The sequence below is a fragment of the Lutra lutra genome, chromosome 3, assembly GCF_902655055.1.
Source record: "Lutra lutra chromosome 3, mLutLut1.2, whole genome shotgun sequence".
In the NCBI taxonomy this organism is placed as follows: Eukaryota; Metazoa; Chordata; class Mammalia; order Carnivora; family Mustelidae; genus Lutra; species Lutra lutra.
In genome coordinates this window covers 119,537,438-119,562,290 of record NC_062280.1, presented here as the reverse complement: position 1 = coordinate 119,562,290, position 24,853 = coordinate 119,537,438, and the positions used below count along the sequence as shown (strand labels likewise).

Genomic DNA, 24,853 nt, shown 5'->3' with positions numbered 1-24,853 from the left:
TTGCAAATAGGATCTTTACAGATGTAATTAGTTAAGATGAGGTAATACTGGAGTAGGGTGGACCCTTAATCCAATAGAGAAAAGACATAGAGATATAGACACAAGAAGGGAAAACATCCTGTGACAGTAGAGGCAGTGATTGGAGTGATCTAGCTCCAAGCCGAGGAATGCTGAGGACTGGAGGCTGCTATGCTACCCGAAGCTAGGAAATGGGCAAGGATTAACCCCTATAGTTTTCAGGAGGATAGCCCTGCTATCCTCTTAGGACTTTGAACCTTCGAAACTGTGAGACAATAATTTTCTGTTGTGTTAAGCCATCAGTTTGCAGTACTTTGTTATGGCAGCTCTAGGAAACTTTTACATGTATTATAAGCAAAATTGCACAACAGAAATGAATCATTTCCAGATTAAGAATGGCTGTTGGAAGACATGGCACTTGTGCTGAACTTTAAGAGGATGATTTTTATATACATAGATGGCAGGAAGGGAAAAGGCTTTAAGTTAGGGTCTTTGCGTCTATCCAAATTCTAGCCTGAAGCCTAACCCTCCCAAGCATCCTCTCTGGAAAACAATCGGAATTTGATCCACCCTAATGCCTTTAACCTACTGTCAGTTTCGCCACTAACATGACTTTGAAGACACAAAATCTGGAAGGACAAAATATTTCATACAACCTTTATTATTTCTAACCCTGGTGTGCTGTGGTTAAATATTATTTGCTTTCACTACCTTTACATCACACTATAAAAGGGGGAATCCCCTTCATGAAGATGTTAGTGAGCAGTAGCTAATTAAAATCTCAGTCTAACCGGAAGAGACATAAGACTGGAAATGCAGCTTGGAATTACTTGTAATGCTTCTGACCTTGTATTATGATGTCTTCACAGTGATGTTTCTAGGCTGTTATGACTACAGGCATTATTTAGCAAGATTCTCCAGTTGTAAATAAACTCGAAATTTCAATAGTCGTTTGGGGGGCAGGGAGAGGGTTGTTGCTCCCCTTCTGGGTTTCAAATCAAACTGACAGACACTGTGCTCGCTTTGGCAGCACATACACAAACTGACAGACATCACATGGCTTCCATCCTAAATCACGGACATCTACCATTTCCATCTTTGAAAAATGATAGCCTCCTGGGGGTCCCCGGCGCGCCTCCTTCGCCTGGGGAGGAATGCTCAGAAAGGGGTTTTCATCTGTCAGTTCCGCCTGAAACACCGAGCAAATTACTGCAAAGAATATGGGTTCTTAACCTGAGATGCACATTCGGAATCACTGGAGGAGCTTATAACAATATACATTCCTTGCCCGCACGTTGGATGGGGCACGGTCTGGCCCTGTTCGAAAACGGGCCCCAACTGGTCAGAGGCCGAAGGACCCCAGGAGAACAAGTTCTGTACGGAGAGGCCAAGGCCCACGAATCAGACAAGGAGTCATTTCCAGCAGCCTCCCGACGTGAGACGCGATCCGCAAAAGCCCTTCCTCTCCCTGTCAGCCATCGAGGAAGTGTCTTTCGTCTCGGGGACCACTCCGTACTCGGTTCCTCCTCTCCTCCCCCATTCCGCCACGCCCCAGGAGCAGTTCCCAACGGAAGCCCCGCCCCCACGCCCGGGCCCCGCCCCCGGAGGCGCGGCGCGGGCTGCGGCTGGCGGAGGTGGGGAGGGCGTGGGCGGGGTGGGAGAGGGTGGGGGGCGGTGGGATGCAGGGCCGGGGCGGGACCTGGCCCGGCGCGGCGAGGGGAGGAGTCGTGAGGGGGACTCCCATTTTCTCTTCCGCGGGCTCCGTCTCGGAGGCGGGGCACCTGGGCGAGGAGCGGCCCCGAGCGCCGGAGTCGCTGCCGCCGCCGCCGCCGCCGCCGCCGGGCGCCTGGCGCTCCCCTCTTCAGTGGGGCGCTGGGTGCAGCAGCCGCCAGCGGAACATGGCGCCGTGGACATTCTGGCGCTGCTGCCAGCGCAGCGTGGGCTGGGTGCCGGTGCTCTTCATCACCTTCGTGGTCGTCTGGTCCTACTATGCGTACGTGGTGGAGCTGTGCGTGTGTGAGTACCAGGCGGGGGCCGGGGCCGGGCGGAAGGCCGGGCCTCTGCGCCCCGCCGGCCTGCGTCTGCCCTTGCCGGGCCACGGGGGTCCGGCCCAGGCCCGGGGGGAAGCAGGCCGTCGCGCTCGTGGCTTTGTCACGGTGGTGCGGTGCGGTGCGGCGCGGCGCGGCCCGGCCCGGCCTGGCCTTCGGGCGTACGCTACACCCCGCGCAGAGCCGCGCTGCTCGGGCCGAGGTCCGAGCAGAGCAAGGCGGTGATAGCGTCCTGGGGTCTGCGGTCCCCCGCGGGCATCTCCTTCTCCTGAGGTGGAATGCTTTGAGACGGGTTGTCCTCGAACGGAGGAGACGAGCCTCGTAGAAGTTTGTGTGTGTGTGTGTGTGTGTGTGTGTGTGTGTGTACGTGCGCGCGCGTGTTGCATTCTTTGCTTTGTTAATGTTTTAAAATAAAAAAATCAGTTCCTCTTAGATTGCCTCAACAGCGTGAGAAGAAAAGCGTGCTACCTGAAGAGCCGGCTGGTGGGTGGGGGAAGGCAGGTGGTCTTTTCGTTGTCGCGTGCTGACGGCAGGTTAGCCATAGAAGACAGATGAGCGACCGCTTCTGATGTTTGGTGGCACTGACCCATTTTCAAGTTCATTTCTTTCAAGTCTGAATCCAGTAACTTATACAAAATGTTATGTTAACACCGTAGGCCAATTCTCTTTTTATCTTGGCTATGTATTATGGAGGTTTATATTTCTTTCATCCTCAGATTTTAAGGTTTTGTTTTATTTTCATGACTGCCAATTCAGTTTCTCACCAGGTTCCCTGGAGTAAGAAAGGAGTAACACCACAGTACACTTCAAAGATTTAAGATACAGATTTGAATACATAGCCGTTGAGATTGAAGGAAATTGGTTGTCCTCAAAACATTGTTTGAGGGCTCCTGCTTTGTTTGTGATAGTGATTGGTTGCTCTGCCTTAAGTTAATTGTTCATAGGCTTTGAGTGTGCAGCTATTTTAGGGTTATTCTAGCTTTCCACTTCTGTGTAGATCTACTCATATTTATACCAATTCTTACTGTCAGTTGAGGACCAAATGGTAAGTGGTATTTGTAAAAGCAGTCCCTTGGTATCCCAGAATGATCTAGTTTTAGTCTCCAGGTCACTGTTCTCTAAAGGACCCTTGTTATATACACTTAAAAAAAAAAAAAAAGAGCCACCAGAGGTATATGGATACTGATAGTATGAAATGAAAAGTAGTTTACCACCCACTCCACTTGCAAGTGGCAGAATCTGGACTTCTCCAGTTGTGGGTGGCTCTGGATTTGTACAACTGTCAAAGACTTGGTTAAAACAGTTCTGCACATGAAAGAGAATGCTTTGGCTCAGAAGGTTTGAGGAGAGGTTTTCAAATGAAAATAATCACCTTCAAGAAAATTATATTGTACCTATAGGATATTTAATTTTAAGGAAGACTATCCCAGCAAATGGGCCCAGAATAAATTAGTTGTGGAATACATTTCCACATAATAGTGGAGTTAATCTGTTGAATGTTATTGAATAATGTTTGAATCAATGAAAATTGACTAGATTTAGGTATTTCTTGAAGCTGCTTCCAAAAAATGATAGTGATCATAGGATTCTCATCAGTTCATGATGGTACTTGATTTTATTTACTCTGAAGTGGGTATTTATTACAAAAGTTGTATCAGTCTTATTTAATTCTTATTTAATTTGGAAGACTGTTCCTACCCTATCTTAATTACACAGTGGTTTTGAAATAAAGCTTCTGAAGAAACACTAAAAATGTGTGTTTATGTTGAAATTGCACAGCCTAACCTATAGAAGGTTTTTGTCAAAAAAAAATCAAAATGTGAGGTTAAACCTAAGGGAAATGAATATGAATACGGAAGTGCTGTGTGCTAGTGGAGATGGAGGGGACATTTTATTCATTCTTTCCTTTAATCCTCATATCTTGGAGCATAGGTATCTTCTACAGATGTAGGAAATGAGACTCTGAGCAAATAGGTCCTTGTTAGAGCACACAATTATTGAGTGGCTATTGCACTGTTATCCACATCTTTACACTATACATGTAACTTGTAGTGAGTCCTGGAACTGTAATTGTTTGTTCCATGATTGGAGGTGGATAATAGGTGGGGTTAAGTAGTTCCCCTTTTTGGAGATCATGACTTCAGTTAGGCATTAGGCCCATCCTTTAGAGATCATACCCCAGGATTTCATTAAATTAAAACATTCTGCACCAATTAAGGCCCAATGCTTGACAGAATTTTAAAATATTCAGTAGTAAAAGCTCTTATATAGGGCCTTCACTTAATACTTCTAAGTTATATGAGGTTAACTAGGAAAAATTTGAAAGTCTGCAGTATTACTGGACTGTATGAATCAGCATAAAGGTTCATTCACTTTCTTTTCTTTTTTTTAAAAAGGTTTTATTTATTTATTTGACAGAGATCACAAATAGAGAGGCAGGCAAAGAGGGGGAAGCAGGCTCGCCGCTGAGCAGAGAGCTGAATGCAGGGGCTCAGATCCCAGGACCTTGGGATCATGACCCAAGCCAAAGGTAGAGGCTTTAACCCACTGAGCCACCCAGGCACCCCAAGGCTCTTTCATTTCATAATAAAAGTATCCTTTAAGCTACTTTTTTTTTTTTTTAAAGATTTTATTTATTTATTTGACAGAGAGAGAGAGAGATCACAAGTAGGCAGAGAGGCAGGCAGAGAGAGAGAGAGGAGGAAGCAGGCTCCCCACTGAGCAGAGAGCCCGATGCGGGGCTCGATCCCAGGACCCTGAGATCATGACCTGAGCCGAAGGCAGAGGCTTTAACCCACTGAGCCACCCAGGCGCCCCTCCTTTAAGCTACTTTTATATGTTTATCTTTTCATAACACAGATTTTGATTTTCTCTCGAGATTGCTATTGAAACATACAAATTTATGGGTGGATTGTCCAACTTTTACACTTTGGTCAAGATGGTTATTTTGGAGGAAAGTGCTAAATTCAGGGTTTTGTTTTTGTTTTTGTTTTAAGACTTTATTTAGGGGCACCTGGGTGGCTCAGTGGGTTAAGCCTCTGCCATCGGCCCAGGTTATGATCCCAGGGTCCTGGGATCGAGCCCCACATCGGGCTCTTTGCTCGGCAGGGACCCTGCTTCCCCCTCTCTCTCTGCCTGCTTCTCTGCCTGCTTGTGATCTCTCTCTGTCGGATAAATAAATAAAATCTTAATATATATAAAAAAAAATAAAGACTTTATTTTATATTTGACAGATGGAGATCACAAGAAGGCAGAGAAGCAGGCAGAGAGAGAGGAGGAAGCAGGCTCCTTGCCGAGCAGAGAGCCCGATGTGGGGCTCAATCCCAGTATTCTGGGATCATGACCTGAGCTGAAGGCAGAGGCTTTAACCCACTGAGCCACCCAGGTGCCCCTCAGGTTTTTATCAGGACAGCTTGTTCAGGTTATTTAGAGTTGTCAGTAGTAGATATGTCCCTCTTATTTGACATGTAGAGGATCTTAGAACCCAAAAGATTTTAGAGATGATTTAATCCATTTATTTTACTTCTGAGAAAACTGTTGTGTGAAGGAGTTATGTGGTTTGCCTATGGATGGATATGCCTCATCTCTTCAGAGAGACGTATGTAGAGTAGAAGTATGACCACTGAGGCCATATAGCTAATATTCCTGTGTCTCCTTCATAATTTCTTCAAATTTAGAATGAGACAGGATAAATAGCTTAAATATCAACATTGAGCACAGTGTCTTGCCAGAGTTGATTCCAGTGTTTTTTATTGGTTTCAAAACAAGCAGCTTTTGATATCATTGATTTTTCTTTTCTTTTTTTTTTTTTTTAAGATTTTAAGATTTTATTTATTTAACAGAGAGAGACAGCAAGAGAAGGAACACAAGCAGGGGGAGTGGAAGAGGGAGATGCAGGCTTTCTGCTGAGCCGGGAGCCCAATATGGGGCTGGTATTATAACTGTAGCCTAAGGCAGATGCTTAACAACTGAGCCACCCAGGTGTCCCTCATTGATTCTTCTCTATTATTTTGTTTTCCTTTTTACTGATTTCTTGTCTGATAATTATTGTTCCTTTCCTTCTTTTACTTTGGGTTTAATTTACTCTTCTTCTAGTTTTTTTTTTTTTTTAAGATTTTTTTATTTGACAGAGAGAGAGATCACAAGTAGGCAGAGCAGTGGGCAGAGAGAGAGGGGAAAGCAGGCTCCCTGCTCAGCAGGGAACCTGACATGGGGCTCGATCCCAGGACCCTGAGACCATGACCCGAGCCGAAGGCAGAGGCTTTACCCACTGAGCCACCCAGGTGCCCCTTTTTCTAGTTTCTTAATGTGGAAACTGAAGTCACAGATTTGTGTCCTTTCTTGTGTTTAGTCCCACAAATTTACTTGTAAATACAGCTTTATTCATATCCCATCAGTATTTACATGTTTTTTAGTTTCATTCAATTAAAATTATTTTCTAAATTCATTTTGGATTTCATCTTTGACCCATGGGTTATTTTAGTAGTATGCTAATTTGCAGTTATCTGAGGATTTTCCAGATACCATTTTGGTACTGATTTTGAATTTAATTCTATGTGGTCAGATACGTTGCATGACTTGAGTCCTTTAAATGAGTAAGTTTTTTGTTAAAGATTTTATTTGACAGAGACACGGCAAGAGAGGAAACACAAGTAGGGAGAGGAGGAGAGGGAGAAGCAGGCCTGCCAAGCATGGAGCCCAATCATGACCTGAGCCAAAGGCAGACACTTAACAACTGAGCCACTTAGGCACCCCTAAATTTTAAATGAGTACATTTGAAAGGACTTGTTTGACAGTCTGAAATGTGGTCTGTAGTAGAAGCATTTCATGTGTATTTGAGAAAAATGTATTCTGTTGTATTCAGCAATGTATTTTGCTGTTTGTTGTTGGGTAGAGTTTCTGTTATGTCATAATGTGCCATAGATGTCAAGGCAAGTTGGATGACAGTGTTCAAATTTCCTGTGTTCTTGATGATTTTCTTTTCTTTTTTAGGATTTTATTTATTTATTTATTTATTTATTTATTATTTATTTGGGAGAGCATGAACAGGGGGTGGAGTGGCAGGGGGGAAGGGGCAGAGAGAGAGGGAGAAGCAGTCTCCCCCAAAGCAGGGAGCCCAATGCAGGGCTCAGTCCCAGGACCCCGGGATCATGATGCAGATGCTTAACTAACTTGAGCCACCCAGGCACCTTGCTGATTTTCTGTTTGTTCTATAGATCAATTTTTGAGAGAGGTATGATTATAATTATGGAGCTGTGTCTTTCTCTTTGTAGTTCTGTCAGTTTTTGCTTCATGCATTTTGTAGCTCTGCAATTAAGTACTTACAATGTTTAGGATTATAGTGTTCTCTTGATGAATTGACCCTTTGTCATTATGAAATGACTTTCTTATCTCTGGTGATATTATTTGCTTTGAAATCTAGTTTGGCAGATATTAACATGTCCACTAATCTTCCTTTTGATTATTGTGAGCATGGAAGGTCTTTCTCTGTCCTTTTATTTTAACTTGTTTATATCTTTATATTTAAAATGCATTTCTTGGGGCACCTGGGTGGCTCAATCAATTAAGCATCCAAAAGTTGGTCTCAGCTCAGGTCTTGATCTCAGGGTTGTGAGTTCAGCCCTATATTAAGCTCAAGCTGGGCATGGAGCCTACTTAAAAACAAAAGCAAAAAACAACATAAAAATTATAAAATATTAATAACTCTCTACTTAATAAGGAAATTCAGTTGGTAATTCAAAAAACTTTTTTTTTTTTTTTTTTTGTTCAGGACAACAGCAGGCCCCGGTAGCTTCACAGACAGATTTTTCAAACATTTAATAGAAAAAAACTCATAAGCAGCCTATAGTTAGGTCTTGCTTTTTAAATTCAATCTGAAAATCTGTGGCTTTTTTTCCCTGTTTTTGGGTTGGTTTTTTTTTTGTTTGTTTATTGAGTTATAATTGACATATAACATATTAGTTTCAAGTGTACAACACAGTAATTTAATTCATAAATATACTTGGCATAATTAAATAAAATAATCACCACAATAAGTCTGGTTAACATCCATTAACCACACATAGTTTCATGGTTTTTTTCCTTGTGTTGAAAACTTTGAAGATTTACTCTCAGCAACTTTCAAATATACAACTGTATTATCAATTATAGCATAATCTCTTTTAATGGAGGTGTTTTGACCATCTACATTTAATGTAATTATTGATAAAATTAGGTTTTATGATTCTGTTTTCTCACCTTTATTGGCTTATTAGTTGTAACTCTGTTATTTTAGTGATTTACTTTAGAGTTTATAGATTACATCTTTAATTTATCATAATCTACCTTCAAGTGATATACTACTTTGCATATAGTACCTTATAAAAGCACTTTTCCAATTCTTCCCTCCAAGTCTTATATGCTGATTATTATGCATTTTTTATATTATAAAGCTCACTGTATTGCTATTTGTTTAAACCATTTGTTATCTTTTTAAAAGATTTAAATAATATGAAAACAAATCTTATGTATTTACTTATGTTGTTACCATTTCTGGTACTTTTCTTTTTTTATAGATCCAGATTTCCTTCTCATGTCATTTCCCTCTGCCTGAGGGCTTTCTTTAACATTTATTATAAGGCATGTCAGTTGGTGATGAATTATTTCAGCTTTTGTATATTTATAAACATTTTTATATTACCTTTTAAAAAAAAACTTTATAATGTATAATTCACATACCATAAAATTCACTCATTTGAGATATACAGTGCAGTAGTTTCCAGTGAACTTACAAAGTTGTGCTGTTACAATACCATTCATTTTTAGAATATTTCAGTCACCTTTATCAGATCCCTCATGCCTAATAATGATTAATTCATATTCCCAGCCCCAGGCAATGTCTAATCTGTGTTCTGTATCTATATGCCTTTCTTGGGCATCTCATGTACATGGAGTCATACAGTAAATGGTCTTTCATGTTTGGTGTCTTTTACATGTTTTTGAGGTTTCTCTGTGTTGTAGCATGCATTGGTATTTCTCCCCTTATTCTCTATTTCACATCTATTTTGTATTTTTATGTTTGTAAAATATATTTATAGCTTTACTTAAGAATCTTATTTCTAGGGGCTCTTGGGTGGCTAGTTATTAGGCTTCTGCCTTCAGCTCAGTTCATGATCCCAGGGTCCTGGGATCCAGACCCGCATTGGGCTCCCTGCTCAGCAGGAGGCCTGCCTCTCCCTCTCCCACTTGTATTCCCTCTCTCGCTGTCTCTCTCTGTCAAATAAATAAATAAAATCTTTTTAAAAAGTCTATTATTTTTAGTAAGCCTCCACAAACCATTCGTGCACTGAATTAGAATGTAAATAATAATTATGTACTATTTTGTTATATCACATTTAAGTATTTGAAAAATCCTTCTTCTAAGATTTCAGTATGTTTGGGTCTTGCTCATCTTTGCATCTACTAGAGAGTCTAATTCCTAAAAACATTCAATTAATAGGTGTTGAATTGAATAGAATCATACAGTCATAAACTCACTTGTGAGTTTGAATATGTTAGAACAAACATCCACAATAACAGTATTAAATTATGATTACCAGACATATATTTCAATAGTCTTCAGGGTTAAAGACTAGATGATCTTGCTTATTGGTTATGGAGTCTTTGTTTTGGATAATGGAACAATGATTCTTTGAAATTGTACTGATACTATTTAGAAAAAAAAAAAATCTGGTTCCCTATATCTCATCCCCAGTGGTTGACATAATTATAGGAAAAATTAAGATGTGAATTAGGATATTGTTAAAAAACCTTCTTATTTTGTTATTTCCTATCTGTATTTCAGATGCTGGAGTATAGTAATTTTCTATATAACTTGCCTTTGAAAGCTTTAGTGCCCTGTAAACCCTTCAATTGCATTCTATAATTATCCCAGCCTTCTTTCCTTTTTTTTTTTTTTTCCTAAAGAACAGATACTTTTTCTTTTGACTGCTGGTGAATTAACCTGTTCTTATATTATTTTCTTTTGATACCAGAAAGCAAACTGGTCTGAGAGAGCTCTATAACTATATATCCAAAAAACCCAACACAAGTGAACAAAAAGAGCTTTTATATTTTCTTCCATATAAACTGAACCCTCTTTGGGTCTTCACTATTTCTTATAAGACAAAAATATATGAAGGAAAAGGGGCTGGACAAGTTAGAAACCATGGCAGACTATTTGGAAGAAGACCATTTTGTCCTAGTGATACAAATAAAGGTTTCCTTTTCCCCTGGCCTCTTCTAGTTTGTGGTGAAGATATAGCATGCTAAACTCCAGATTAAGCCTCTATTTGATATCTCTACTTGGATTTCTTTTTTTTTTTTTAAACATTTTATTTATTTATTTGAGAGAAGAGAGAGACAGTGAGAGAGAGCATGAGCGAGGAGAAGGTCAGAGGGAGAAGCAGACTCCCCGTGGAGCTGGGAGCCTGATGCGGGACTCGATCCCAGGACTCCAGGATCATGACCCGAGCTGAAGGCAGTCGCTTAACCAACTGATCCACCCAGGCGCCCATCTACTTGGATTTCTAATAGGCATCTCAGACTTACCATGTCCAAAACAAAAACTCCTGAATTATTTTTCTCTTTGCCCACCCCCCCACTACCTCCTACTCCATCCAGCTCAGTAAATGAGTTTCTTCCTCCTAGTTTCTTGGATGAAAAATCTTCCCATTACCAATTAATCAAGAAATCCTGGCATTAAATCCAGCTGCTCACCACCACCAAAGCAACTATATTCATTCAAGCCACTATAATCTCTGTCTTGTGGCACAGACTGAGAAACATAACCACAATAGTTTGTACTTCCTCCCATCAAGACAGGAAGTCTTTTTGCCCACCCAGTGAATCTGAGTTGGCCTTGTACTTGCTTTGATCAATAGAATGTGGTGGAAGTTATGGGTGAGATCTGGAGCCTAGGCCTTAAGATATAGCCTGGAGCTTTGGCCTTAACTCTTTTGAAACTGGTTGCTATGTAAGGGAGTCCAGATAGACATACGGAGAGAGACGCCCAGCTAAGACGAACTAAGTGCCAAAGCCCCTTATATGTGAATGAGGCCATCTTAGAGTCTCCTGCCCCAGTTGTGCTGCCATTTGACTACAGCTAGTAGAAAAACAGTCCAGCTTATCATAGCCTGAACTGCTGACCCAGACAATTACATGAAATAATACTTGGTGGTTGTTTAAAGTCACTGAGTTGTGGGTGGTTATCACATTATATCATTATAGTACTATAGTCTTATATTTTGTTTCTCCTTCCCCATTCCTCACCCTGTACCCCTTCCATAGAGCAGCCAGGATAGTTCCCTTTAAAATCAGTACCAGATTGGTCATTCCTCTTCTGAAAACCTTGGCTGGCTTCCTGTCTTCTTCAGTGGAACTCCTAAAGTGCTTACCATGGCCTCCTCCCCTCATTACTTCTCTGACATAATTTCCTCTCCAGTCTTCCTTTGTTTCTACAGTTGTCACAATGGTCTCTTGGCTATATTTTAATATTTGTTGAATGATCTTCATAAATTATTTAACCTCTCTGAACTTGTTCCCGTGCTATAAAATGAAATAATACCTGTCTTACAAAATAAAGTTTTTAGCAGAGTAGGCTTTCAAATATTACTGGAGATGGGAAGAAGATTTAAATGGCCACTAGAATATTTTTTCTTGCCTTCTTTTTTTTTTTTTTTTTTTTTTTTTTGGTCCTTTTTTTGGTAGGAGTTTTCTTTGTTTCTTTATTTTTAATTCCTAGTTTGTTTTTAAACCTTCCCTCCCCGTCTTTAGTGAGTGAAAGCATATTCTCATGCAGTCTTTTTTTTTTTAAAGTATATTCTTAATTGGCTGTATTTGGAGATCATATTGCAAAAGCATGTGCCTATTTTGCATGAGCTGCTGGTTGTGTTCAGATTATGTGTGTGGGAGAGTATGTTGTTTGAGGGAGGGAGGGCTTCACATGATGTGGGACTTTAAGAAGATTAACACCTGACACTATTCTTATAAGCATATAAGCTACACAGATTTAGGTATTGCTGAAATATGCAGCACATTATCTTAAGCAGATGGGCACCTACACTTAACTGAAATAGTAGGTCACAAATAATGGTGATTATAGTTTTATGGAGAATAGATTTCTCTAAAATAGAGATCCATATTCCTTGATGCTAAAGATTATTTAAAATTGTTTTTATTTTTGTTTTTTATTTTTTTTAAGATTTTATTTGTTTGAGAGAGAGAGTGAATGAGAGAGAGCGTGAGTGGGGGCGTGGGGAAGCCGGGTTGGGCAGAGGGAGAGGGAGAAGCAGACTCCCCGCTGTGCAGGGAGCCCCATATGGGGCTTGAGCCCAGGACCCTGAGACTATGACCCGACTGAAGGCAGATGCCTAACCAACTGAGCCACCCAAGCAGCCCTAAAATTGTTTTTAAAACATTTCTGTTTTCTGTGTTTTCTCACTCTTTCCCATGCTTCATTATACTTATTAATGTGGACTTAGGCCCACCCAATTGAAATCATAGGAGGAGTAATTTTTATTAACATACTAATTGAACAACATGTAAAAATAAATATGAGCTTATTAACTGTCAAGTCTTCAGGGAAGCTTTTGAAACATTATTGTTTAAATTACATGAAAAGGATATCATCAGCACCTGATGGAAATAAAAACACCAAAATGTTATTGCATATGTTGATTGGATACATCACTAGTGTGAATTTATACTGTTTTTTTTTTCTTCTTCTTCTTGTGTGGTTCTTATTTTTCTGTGGATAACTCATATACTTTTTATAAGTATTTAAAAAGGAGAAGTGGGGGTCATGGCTATGACAAATACCATGTGCACATATGCAGTAGCTTCCTAACAGTATATTGTGTCCCTCCCGAAAATGCAGCAAGAATCTTTTAAAATCCAAGACAAGATTATTACTCCTCTCTACAGCACCCTCCAGTGGCTTTCCTCTTTGCTCATAATGAAATCCATAGTTCTTTCTGCAGTCTCTAAAGCCCTAAATATACTCTGATCTGCCACTAATTTTGATTCATCTCTTCCTTTGCCAACTATGCTACAGTCAACAGGCCACCTTGCTTTTCCTCTATCAGGCCATGCATGGTCCCACTCAAGGACCTCTGTACTTCCTTCTCTTTCTGCTAGGGATGGTTACCTCTGAGATTCCACATGGCTAGTTCTCTCCACCTAGATTTCTTTTTAAAATACTCAACTGTCAGAGAGGCTTTTCCAACTATGCCATGTAAATAAAATAAGTACTACCTCTTTCACTTTTCTTCCTACCCTGCTTTGTGCTTACGGTGTTCTGGGTGCTGTATTTGACACTAGGAATACAAAGATGTATAAATGTGCATGGTCAAGTGCATTTAGACTTCATATAGTAGTCCCTATTTTTAATATTATAGTGTTCAGGGGCGCCTGGGTGGCTCAGTGGGTTAAGCCGCTGCCTTTGGCTCAGGTCATGATCCCAGGTCCTGGGTTCGAGCCCCACATCGGGCTTTCTGCTCAGCAGGGAGCCTGCTTCCTCCTCTCTCTCTGCCTGCCTCTCTGCCTACTTGTGATTTCTCTCTGTTAAATAAATAAATAAAATCTTTAAAAAAAATATTATAGTGTTCATTTGCATAATACATTTTATTTTTAAATTCCAGTGTAATTAACATATAGTGTTATATTAGTTTCAGGTGTACAATATAGTGATTCAACAGTTCCATGTATTACATCATCAAGATAAGTGTACTCTTAATCCCCTTTGTTGATTTCACCCATCCCCCCAACCCACTTCACCTCTGGTAACTATCAGTTTGTTCTCTGTAGTTAAGAGGCAGCGGTTTGTCTCCCTGCCCCGCTTTGTTCACTTGTTTTGTTTCTTAAATTCCACATATGAGTAAAACCATATGGTATTTGTCTTTCACTGGCTGGCTTATTTCATTTAGCACTGTAATTTGTAGTTCCATGCTTGTTGTTGTAAATGGCGAGATTTCATTCTTCTTTATGCCTGAATAATATTCTGTTGTAAATATATATCACATCTTCTTTATCTGTTCATCTGTTGACACTTGGGCTGCTTCTGTACTTTGGCTATTGTAAATAATGCTGCAATAAACAAGAGTGCATATATCCCTCCAAATTAGTGTTCTCATGTTTTTTGAGTGAATACCCAGCAGTGTGATTCCTGGATCATAGAGTAGTTCTATTTTTAATTTTTTGAGGAACCTCCATACTGTCTTCCCTGGGGGCTGCACCAGTTTGCATTCCCACCAACAGTGTACAAAGGTTCCTTTTTCTCTGCATCCTCACCAACACTTGTTGTTTCTTGAGTTTTTTGTTTTAGCCACTCTGAGGTGCAAGGTGATATCTCATTGTGGTTTTGATTTGCATTTCCCTGATGATGAATGATGTTAAGCATATTTTTGTGTGTCTGTTGGTCTGTTCATGTCTTTTTCCCATTTTTAATTGCACTATGTGATTTTTTGGTGTCGCGTTCTAGAAGTTCTTTATATATTTTGGATACTAACTTGTTATTGGATATGTCATGCACGAACATCTCGCATTCAGTAGGTTGTCTTTTAGTTTTGTTGGTTGTTTCCTTTGCTGTGCAGAAGCTTTTTATTTTGATGAAGTCCTATTAGTTAATAGTTTATTTTTGCTTTTGTTTCCCTTGCCTCAGGAGACCTATCTAGTAAGAAGTTGCTATGGCCAATGTCAAAGAGGTTTACTGCCTGTGCTCTCTTCTAGGATTTTTACGGTTTCAGGTCTCATCATTTATGTCTTTAATTCAGTTTGAGTTTATTTCTGTTTATGATGAAGTAAAGTGGTCTAGTTTCATTCTTTTGCATGTGGCCATCCAGTTTTTCCAATACCATTTGCTGGATGGATTATTTCCCATTGGATATTCTTCTCTGCTTTGTTAAAGATTAATTGGCCATATAATAATGAGTTTATTTCTGGACTCTGTATTTTTTTCCATTGATTGATGTGTCTGTTTTTAGGCCAGTACTATACTGTTTTGATCACTACAGCTTTGTAATGTAACTTAAAGTCTGGAATTGTGATACCTCCAGTTTTTTCTTTTTCTTTTTCTTTTTTTTTTTTTAGATATTTTATTTATTTATTTGACAGAGATCACAAGTAGGCAGAGAGGCAGGCAGAGAGAGAGGAAGGGAAGCAGGCTCCTTGCTGATGCAGGGGCTCAATCCCAGGACCCTGGGATCATGACCTGAGCCGAAGGCAGAGGCTTTAACCCACTGAGCCACCCAGGTGCCCCCAGTTTTGTTTTTCTTTTTCAAGATTATTTTGGCTATTTAGGATCTTTTGTAGTTCCTTCCGTACAAATTTTAGGATTGTTTGTTCTAGCTCTGTGAAAAATGCCCTTGATATTTTGATAGGGGTTGCATTAAATGTGTAGATGGCTTTGGGTAATATAGACATTTTTTAAAAGATTTTTTATTTATTTTTTGACAGAGGGAGACACAGCGAGAGAGGGAACACAAGCAGAGGGAGTGGGAGAGGGAGAAGCAGGCTTCCTGATGAGCAGGGAGCCCGACAGGGAGCAGGGACCTGGGATCATGACCTGAGCTGAAGGCAGACACTTAATGACTGAGCCACCCAGGAGTCCCTGATACAGACATCTTAACAATATTTGTTCTTTTGACCCACGAGCATGGAATGTCTTTCCATTTCTCTTTGTGTCATCTTCCATTTCTTTCTTCAGTGTTTAATAGTTTTCAGAGTACAAGTCTTTAGTTTAAAGTGTATTCCTAAGTATTTAACACATATTACAAGTTTTAAGAAGCCCTGATGTAACTAAGTATCTAAATCTGCTTAACCTAGTACTTTTCTAAACTTTTTTTGCCATGATATTCTTTTTTTCATGAAATACCTATTTAAATCCTTTTAGATTTAGACAGTTGTTGATCTTTGGGAACAAAGCTCCCAATAGTGGTGTTGGGGAGGAATGGAGAGCAGATCAGTTCTGAAGGGACTGTGCCTCTGAAAAAAGTGATGTTACCAGTAGATATGAGGGGTAATAGCTGATTTCTTCTACTTATCTTTTGTTATTTAATTCATCATTATTTCTATAGATGGAAGAAAAATCATTATTTCTATAGATGACAAAAAGGTACTTGAAAAATCCCAACATCTATTCCTAATTTTTAAAAGAGTCTTAATAAAATAGGAATAAGTGCTTTTGAACAAAATTGCACACACACAAAATACTTGATCAGTTTCCACTAAAACCAGAAACAAAAGATGCCTATTACCATGGCCATTGCTGTGTAACATTTGTACTGTATTAACAAAACAATTACCATATTCAATCAAGAGAAAATAATTAGAAACGTAGGAAGGAAAGGGAAGAGGAAAGCCATTTCTGTGTATAGATTATGTGATAGTATATTTTGAAAGCCAAGAGGATCAATAATAAACAGAATACCTAAACAAAAAGGATTGAGTAAAATTAACAGACAAAAAAACCAGGATATAAAATTAGCAAACAAAAACCAGTACTTTCTATATATACATAATAAAATGTTTGAAAACATGGTGGAAGGAAAGTCTCTGTTTCCAGTAACATCAAAAAGATAAAAATACTTAAAAATAAACTTAAGAAATATGCTAGATCTGTAAGAGGAAAACATTCTTGAAAAACACAAATGTAAATTTGAACAAGTTGAAAGACCTTGCATATTTCATGTTCATGGATAGAATAACTCAACATTACAAAGATTTCTCTTCTCCCCAAGTATAAAGTATAAATGAGTTCTATTCCCAATAAGTTTTCTTTTTTTCTGGCACTAGAATTTGATGCTAAAAGTCATAGGGAAAAATAAACAGGAAAGAATCAGGAAACCTCTGAAAAAGAAGAGATCAGAAAGGGGGCAAACGTTAACGTTACCCTACCACATTTTAAACCACAAAACCTGTGTAATTAAAACTGTTGGGGGCTTATGAGAACTGTCTACTTTCTGTTCAGTTTTGCTCCAAACCTAAAACTTCTCAGAAAAATAAAGTCTGTTACAAAAACAATTGTATGTTATGGTGTGTGGACAGACATATGGCCAATGGAACAGAACAGAATGTCCAGAATTAGTAATTATAGAAATTTAAAACTTGGTAAATGTAGCATCTCAAATCATAGAGGAACAGATGGAAAACTGAATAGATATTTGGTGAGAGATAAAATCAGGTCCATACCTCATATGATATTCTAAGAATAAACTACAAATTGATAAAATCTTATTTTTTCTTCTTTTCTTTTATTTTAAACTTTTAAAATAATTTTGGGGCACCTGGGTGGCTCAGTGGGTTAAGCCTCTCTGCCTTCGGCTCAGGTCATGATCTCAGGGTCCTGGGATGGAGCCCTGCATCAGGCTCTCTGCTCAGCAGGGAGTCTGCTTCTCCCTCTCCTTCTGCTGCTCTGCCTGCTTGTGCTCTCTGCGCGGAGCCTGCTTCTCCCTCTCATTCTGCCTGCTTTTCTGCCTACTTGTGACCTTTCTGTCAGATAAATAAATCTTTAAAAAATGAAATAAAATAATTTCAGACTTTTGAAAAATAATACGAAGACTTTTCGTATATCCTTCACCCTGATTCCCTAACATTATTTGTATACGTTCTTTGTCATTCATTCTCTCTCTCAAACAGTTTGAGAATAAATTGCAGATATAATGTTCCTTTACCAATAAATACCTCCGTGGTATTTCCTAAGAACAAGAATGTCTGTCACTTCAAGCTTCTGTAAAAGAATACCACAGACCAGATAGCTTATAAACAACAGAAACTTATTTCTCACAGTCCTGGAATCTGGGAAGTCCCACATTAGGGCACCAGCAGATTTGTTGTCTGGTGAGGGCCCCCTTCCTGGTTCTTAGATGGCCATCTTTTCACTGTAACATCACGTGGCAGAAGGGACTGGGGATCTCTCTGAGGTCTCTTAAAAGGGCACTAATCCCATTCATGAAGGCTTCAACTTCAGGATCTCATCACTTCCCAAAGGCCCCATCTTCAATACCATCACATTGGGCATTAGGATTTAACATGAATTTTGGAAGGGGATACAAACATTCAGTCTATAACAGAGAACATTTTCTTATATGATCAAAGTACAATTATCACAATCAAGAAATTAGCATTGGTAAAATACTACTCTAATCTGTAAGCCTTATTCAGACTTCACCAGTTGCCCCACTAATCCCTTCTGCTCCACAGTCCAGCCTGTGATCACACACTGCAGTTAGTTATCATGCCTCTTTAGTGTCCTTTAATCCAAAAGAGTTCCTCATTGTTGCCTTCTCTCTTGTGACCATAACAATTTTGAAGAGTACAGGCTTCTTCTGTAAAATGTCGCTCCAATTAGGTTTGTCTGATGCTTCCTCGTGATTAGATTCAAAGTATACATTTTTAGCAAAAATACCACAAAAGTAATGCTCCATCATTGAATGTACCATTTCTAGGACTGTTAACTTCAGTCACCACTTCAGGTGGTATCCACCAAGTTTCTCCATTCTGCAAAGGTATGATTTTTTCTTTGTAATTATTAGGTATTTTGGTAGACTCAGATGTACCACACAGATCCTTCAAGGAAGGACTTGCTGCTCAGTTGTGGCAAGTACGGTCAGTAGACAGCTTTTAGCTGTTAGCTCTTTCAACATGACTAACTTTCCCCCAAGGTCACACCCTTCCTGTGCCAGCCCGCATTCAGTGCCTGAGTGAGAAGGGGCCTGGCTGCTTTAGAGCTCTCTGCAAGTTGGCCAAGATTTTGATAAGCCTGCACTGCAGTTAGATTTCCCTTTAGTACATAGCTCATACCCCAAACTCTCTCAGCATCTGATTCCAGAGAACCCAACCTGAGACAAGCGTCTTTGTGGGGAAATACTTTGAGACTCCGTAAATCTGTTCCTGATTACTTGAACTTACTCTTTTTAGCATCTATTGAGGATTCTTGCTTGAAACATTATTATTTGGGTTGTCAAATGGTAATTTTTCTAATTCTGTGATTTTGTCTATATTTTATAGTTAGAATTCCACTGTAAGGAAGAGCTTTCCCTCCTCTTCAGTCATTCATTTACATCTTCATGCTGTTGTGGATTCTATTTTTTATGGATTATGATCTATCATTTATTGCTCAAATTGTCCCAGATTTGGCCAGTAGGAGCCCCTTCAGTTTGGTTTCTGTATCCTTTTGACATGTTCCTATCATTTATTCCTTCCTTACTTTCTGGTACCACCAGATTTTTCAGGCTTATCTGATACTTTTCCAACACTGCAATCTCCAATTTCAAAATGGACCACATATGCATGTAAAAAATAAAATCATTCAAATACTACAAAGAAACATGGGTGGATGATCTTATAACCAGGGAGTGAGGAAAGCCCAACAGAAAAAATGGAAAAGTGACATAAACAATTCACAAAAACAACAAGAAAGAACATCTCCTAAAACACATGAAAAGATGCTTACTCTCCTGCAGAAGATGCAAAGTAAAATTACCCCGAATTTGGAATTACATTCCAAACAAAATGTTTGGAAGCACTTTATTGGATAGACGATGGAGAAACAGGCAGTCTGATGCATTGCTGTAGGAATATAAAATGGTACAACTTCTATAACAGGGATTTGGGAAAACCAGGCAGATTAACTTTTGGTCCAGTAATTTCACATTAGGAATCTACACTGAGAATAAACTTCCACAAATAAACAACACATGCATAAGGTTATTCATTGCCACATTGTTTATAGCAGTAGAGATTGGAGACAACCCAAATGTCTATCAATAGAGGCCTGATTATATAACCGGAACACCCACACAATGGAGTACTGTGCAGTGCTTTAAAACACAGTGATTGTCTCTATGTACTAATGTGCAGTAATGTCTAAAGTGTGGTGAGAAAAGCAAGGTGTGGAATAGGTATATAAAGGAAGAAATTAGAAATATTTTTATTTAATACATTTATTTACTTTGCAGAAAGAAATAGGATAAAGCAAACTAATAAAAATGATTACCTGGGGTGAGAAGGTAAGAAAGGAAAGCTAGGCCTTTCGAGTACCTTTTTATATAGTTTTGACTTTTAAACCATTTATATTTTTTACATATTCAAAAAAGATATAAAACAGGAGGAAAAGCAAACTGTAAAATTTGGAATCATGAAACAAATGAACTTAATTTTATGTGAAGTTGGTACTATACACAGAGGAAAGAATCATTTCAAGTGACTTTTGAATATCGTACTCCTTAGTGGAATACAGTTTAAAGCCAAAACAAAACAAAATTTTAAAACTGCAAAGAAAACTCAAACTGGTACGCAGTGTTTAAACTATTTTAGGTATACTTTAGGATAACTAAATAAGTAAATTAATTAGGAACTAAGATTTTCATTGTATGTAAATGCAAAAAGATACAAATATATTGCCTAAGAAAGAGAAACTTTATAATGTTATATTTGAATTGGAAGTATCAATGTGAATATAAATAGGTATATAATACTACTTCTGTCATCCCAAAGGCCTTAAAAGCAGTGAAAATCCAGTAGCTATGAGCACCCCTGGTATTCAGTGGTTGGTTTCTAAATATCATTAAGAAGAAGCAAATGCAGGGCACCTGTTTGGCTCAGCCCGTAGAATACATGACTCTTGATATTGGAGTTATGAGTTCAAGCCCCACACTGGAGGTAGAGCCTACTTTAAAAAAAACAAAAAACATTCAATGCCCTTGGAGAAATGGCTAATTTCAGATCTGGAGGTGGGGAAAAATATAAAGTGAGCCTGGGATATCTTGTGCTAGACAGCAGGGAAGTGCTCCAAGACTTACTGGAGTTGATTCAGAAGGATACAGGAGTCTGTTGAAAGAGCAATGACCAAAGATGAGACATTAGAAAGAATGAGTGTAGGGTGCCTGGTGGCTCAGTCATTTAAGCATCTGCCTTCAGCTCAGGTCATGATCCTAGGGTCCTGGGATCGAGTCCTACATTGGGTTCCCTGTTCAGCAGGGAGTCTACTTCTCCCTCTGACCCTCCCCGCCTCATGCTCGCTCACTCTCTGTAATAAATAAATAAAATCTTTATTAAAAAAAAAAGAATGAGGGGCGCCTGGGTGGCTCAGTGGGTTAAAGCCTCTGCCTTCGGCTCAGGTATGATCTCAGAGTCCTGGGATAGAGCCCCACATTGGGCTCTCTGCTCAGCAGGGAGCCTGCTTCCTCCTCTCTCTCTGCCTGCCTCTCTGCCTACTTGTAATCTCTGTCTGTCAAATAAATAAATAAAATCTTAAAAAAAAAATTTAAAAAGAATGAGTGTAGTTGATAATGCACATTAGATAAATAAAAATCCATAAGTTTCCCTATTGATATTCAAAAACAAACATTTAAATTTATTTGCTAAGAGTGGAGTTGAATGTTGTACCAGCATCCCATTCTGGAAATGGGTAATTAGAGGGAAATAATTAAGTTTTTGTGCTGCCTTTTTAGGAAGCAGTTGAGAGTTCTTTACAGAAGAATGCCAGCTTGAAAATGTAGAAATAAATAATAGAGGGTTTTTCATGGTGATTTTCAAATTATACAAAATAATTAATTCAGGAGGATTATCGATGGATGCTAAAACCATTGGGTGAAAAGTTTTGGGGGAAGAAGATAGTCACATACTGCTGACATTTTACCCCACAAAAAACTTTGTTTTGTTTTTTTTTTGGTTTTTTTTTTTTTTTTTGATGATTGTTAAAGTGGAAAATGCACTTTTACAAAGGAGAGACTTGGTGGTCACCACCTTAAGTGACCCAAATGTAGCATCGATGATAGTGACAAACCTAATTAATGTATCTCCTGATATGCTGAACAGTGCCCAGAATACTTTATATCTGTTAATGGATAAGAATACTCAAGTATAAACATATACTTGAGTATTCTTATCCATTCTCTTCCTCCCACCCTCTAATTACATTCAAGCCTTTAGACTTGGAGTGGAATAATAGGAAAAGGAATTTGGGGTAGGGGTCAGAGGATGAAGTCAAGGACACCAAAAAAAACAAGACATCTGGCCTGTTCTTTTTTAAAAGGAACTGTCCTGTGAGATTCTAAGAAGGAGATGGTAATGGTGCATTATTTTTGAGTCTCCCCAAATCACTGCATAAAAACATTCAACAACTTGAGTATCTACAACAAAACCAGTTTGCTAGAGAATGGAAATGAGTTTTAGACAACCAGAGTGACTACGGAGATAACAACTTAACTCGGATATGAACATTAAATATGTATGTTCTTGTAGAACTTAGACCTATGAGTAATAGTAATAAGGAAGAGAGGCTATAGTTGGTAATGGATATATGACCTAACAAAGTAGCTATAGTATAGCTGTTACACAAAATAGACAACAATGTAAAAAATTATTTAAATAATCATTTTCAGTAATCATATTGGTCTCATTATCGAGGCTGTTGGGTGGGCAATATGGGATAAAGAAAGTGAATGAAATCTATTACATTATACATACCCATTATTGAAGCAGTAAAAACAAAAAGAAAAAAATGAATGTGGTATTCTAATTCTTCATCCTTTCTGTCCTTGAGAACAGAATTCTCAGTGGTAAGAAAAACAAAAAAACCATACAATTAAAAGATGAATGATAAAAACTTTGCAAACTTAAATTTGAAATAATAGTATGAACTCATAAGGTGTTTTATCTTAAAAAACAAAGTATGTGTTATGCACATACATAGATAGTAAAGGGATTAAAACTATTAATAGATAAATCATTTATGTAGAAAATTCCAGAGAATACACAAAAATACAATTAAAAACTAATAAGTGAATTTATTAGCAAGTTCACAGGATACAAGATCAATAAAACTCAGTTATATTTCTAATAAGAATTAGAAACTGAAATTTTTTAAACACAATAATCATCAGAAACAACTACTTTAGGGATAAATCTAACAAAATACATACACGGTTTTGTGTATTGATGAGATAAAATCTGAAATGAAGAGATACACTGTGTTTATGGAATAGAAGACTGATTATTGTAAAGATGTCAGTTCTTTCTGAATTGATCTAGGGAGTCAACACAATCCCAGATAAAATCCCAGCAGGCATTTTTTTTAAAGGAAATCAGTAAGATAAGCTTAGAATTTATATGGAAATATAAAAGACCTAAAATAGCCAAAACACTTTGAAAAAGAGCAAATTGGAGGACTCACACTATCTGATTTCAAGATTTACTAAGAGCTACATGTAATCAAATCCTGTAGTATTGGGATAAGAATAGACGTAAACATCAATAGGACAGAACAGAGTTCAGAAATAAACCCTTGCACATATTAGTTTAATTTTTAATTAATTTTTGTCAAAAGTCCCAAGGCAATTCAGTAGAGAAAGGAGTTTCAGCTAACAATATTGGAACTATTGGCCATCTATATACAATAAAAGTAATCTCAACCCTTTATACCATATTTTCGAAAATCAGCTTTTAAAATAGATCACATACCTAAATGTAAAACCTCTAAAACTTCTAAAAGGAAACCTGAGCAATTCTTTGTATCTTTTGGTTGGCAAAGATTTCCCAAAAAGGACACAAAATATGAACCATAAAAGAAAAAATTGATAAATTGGACCTCATTAAAATTAAATTTTCTTTTCCTCAAAACTCAGTGCTAAATAAATGAAAAAACAAAATATGGACTAGAAGGAAATAGTTACAGAATATATTTGTTAAAGGACCATATCTAGAGTATATAAAGAGCCCACAATTCAATAATAAGGAGAAAATGATTAAAAAGTAGCCAACAATTTCAACACACAACTTCACAAAGAAGAGGTGTAGGGATGGCCAACAAGCATGTGAAACGATACTCAACATCATTGGTCATTAAGGAAACACAAAATCACAATGAGATATCACTGTATATTTTTTAGAATAGCTAAAAATTTAAAGATCGACAGTTCCAAGTGTTGATAAGGATGTGAAGCAACCTGTAACTCATACATTTTTGGTAGGAATGTAAAACAATACAACAACTTGTGAAAAAAGTGTGGCTGTTTCTGATTAAGTTAAACATAGATCCAACAATGTTATATATATAGTTACCCCAATAATGAAAATGTATGTCTACCCAACGGCTTGTGCAGGACTATTTATAATAGGCAAAAAACGAAAGCAAATGCCTTATCAGTTGGTGGATGGCTAAACATGTTGTGGTATCTCCATACAGTAGAATACTACTCAGCAGTAAGAGAACAATTTGTTAATTAGAATTTCCAGTTCCAGGACAAGTGAATACATACTCTTCCTATTTTTTCTGGTAAGTACAACTAAAACCTTTGGATATTATGCATAAAGCAAACATAAGACAATTTTGACACATGGAGATAGGCAGATCATCTGGGGACCTTGGTACCTGAGAAATGGTAATGGTGATGAATTCCCAGGGTTTTCTTTTTTGCCTCATATATCCTATCCTGCGTGCTTGAGAAGCTGGCAACCTGGAAACATGAAAGAGCACAGATGAAAAGCCCCAAGAAAGGCTGGTTTTCTTTAGTCAATCAGGAAAGAAGCAACCTATAGCAAGACCAAACTAGAGAGTGACTGCCCTACTTCAGCCAAAAACGTTGGAAAAATGGCACTCTGTCCCCACTTTCTCCAGCAGAGACTGAGTATGAGCTTAGACTTGCCCCTTGCTCAGCTGTAACAAGGTACACCTTTTGTATCTCCCCACTTTTCTACTGGGGTAGTGTCAGAGAAGGTGAAGACCTAGGCAGTGGGTAGACTTCCATTACCCTCCCCCCGGGCAATGATAA

The 24,853-nt window shown here is 38.4% G+C and overlaps 1 protein-coding gene across 7 annotated transcripts in view; it reads left to right on the top strand.

Annotated features, from left to right (window-relative positions):
- The first annotated feature begins 1,724 nt into the window (after nucleotides 1-1,724).
- The window catches only part of ZDHHC20 (zinc finger DHHC-type palmitoyltransferase 20), a 76,706-nt gene continuing 53,577 nt past the window's right edge, over nucleotides 1,725-24,853 (top strand). Inside the window, exon 1 of one of the 7 annotated variants that reach the window (XR_007126090.1) lies at nucleotides 1,725-2,034. Coding sequence is in view for 5 of the 7 variants with exons in the window: in XM_047722898.1 (XP_047578854.1) it covers nucleotides 1,917-2,034 (118 nt within the window). In the remaining 2 variants the exon portion in view is untranslated. The remainder of the gene's footprint in view (nucleotides 2,035-24,853) is intronic. The other 6 variants (XM_047722898.1, XR_007126091.1, XM_047722899.1 and 3 more) reach the window with 6 other exon arrangements.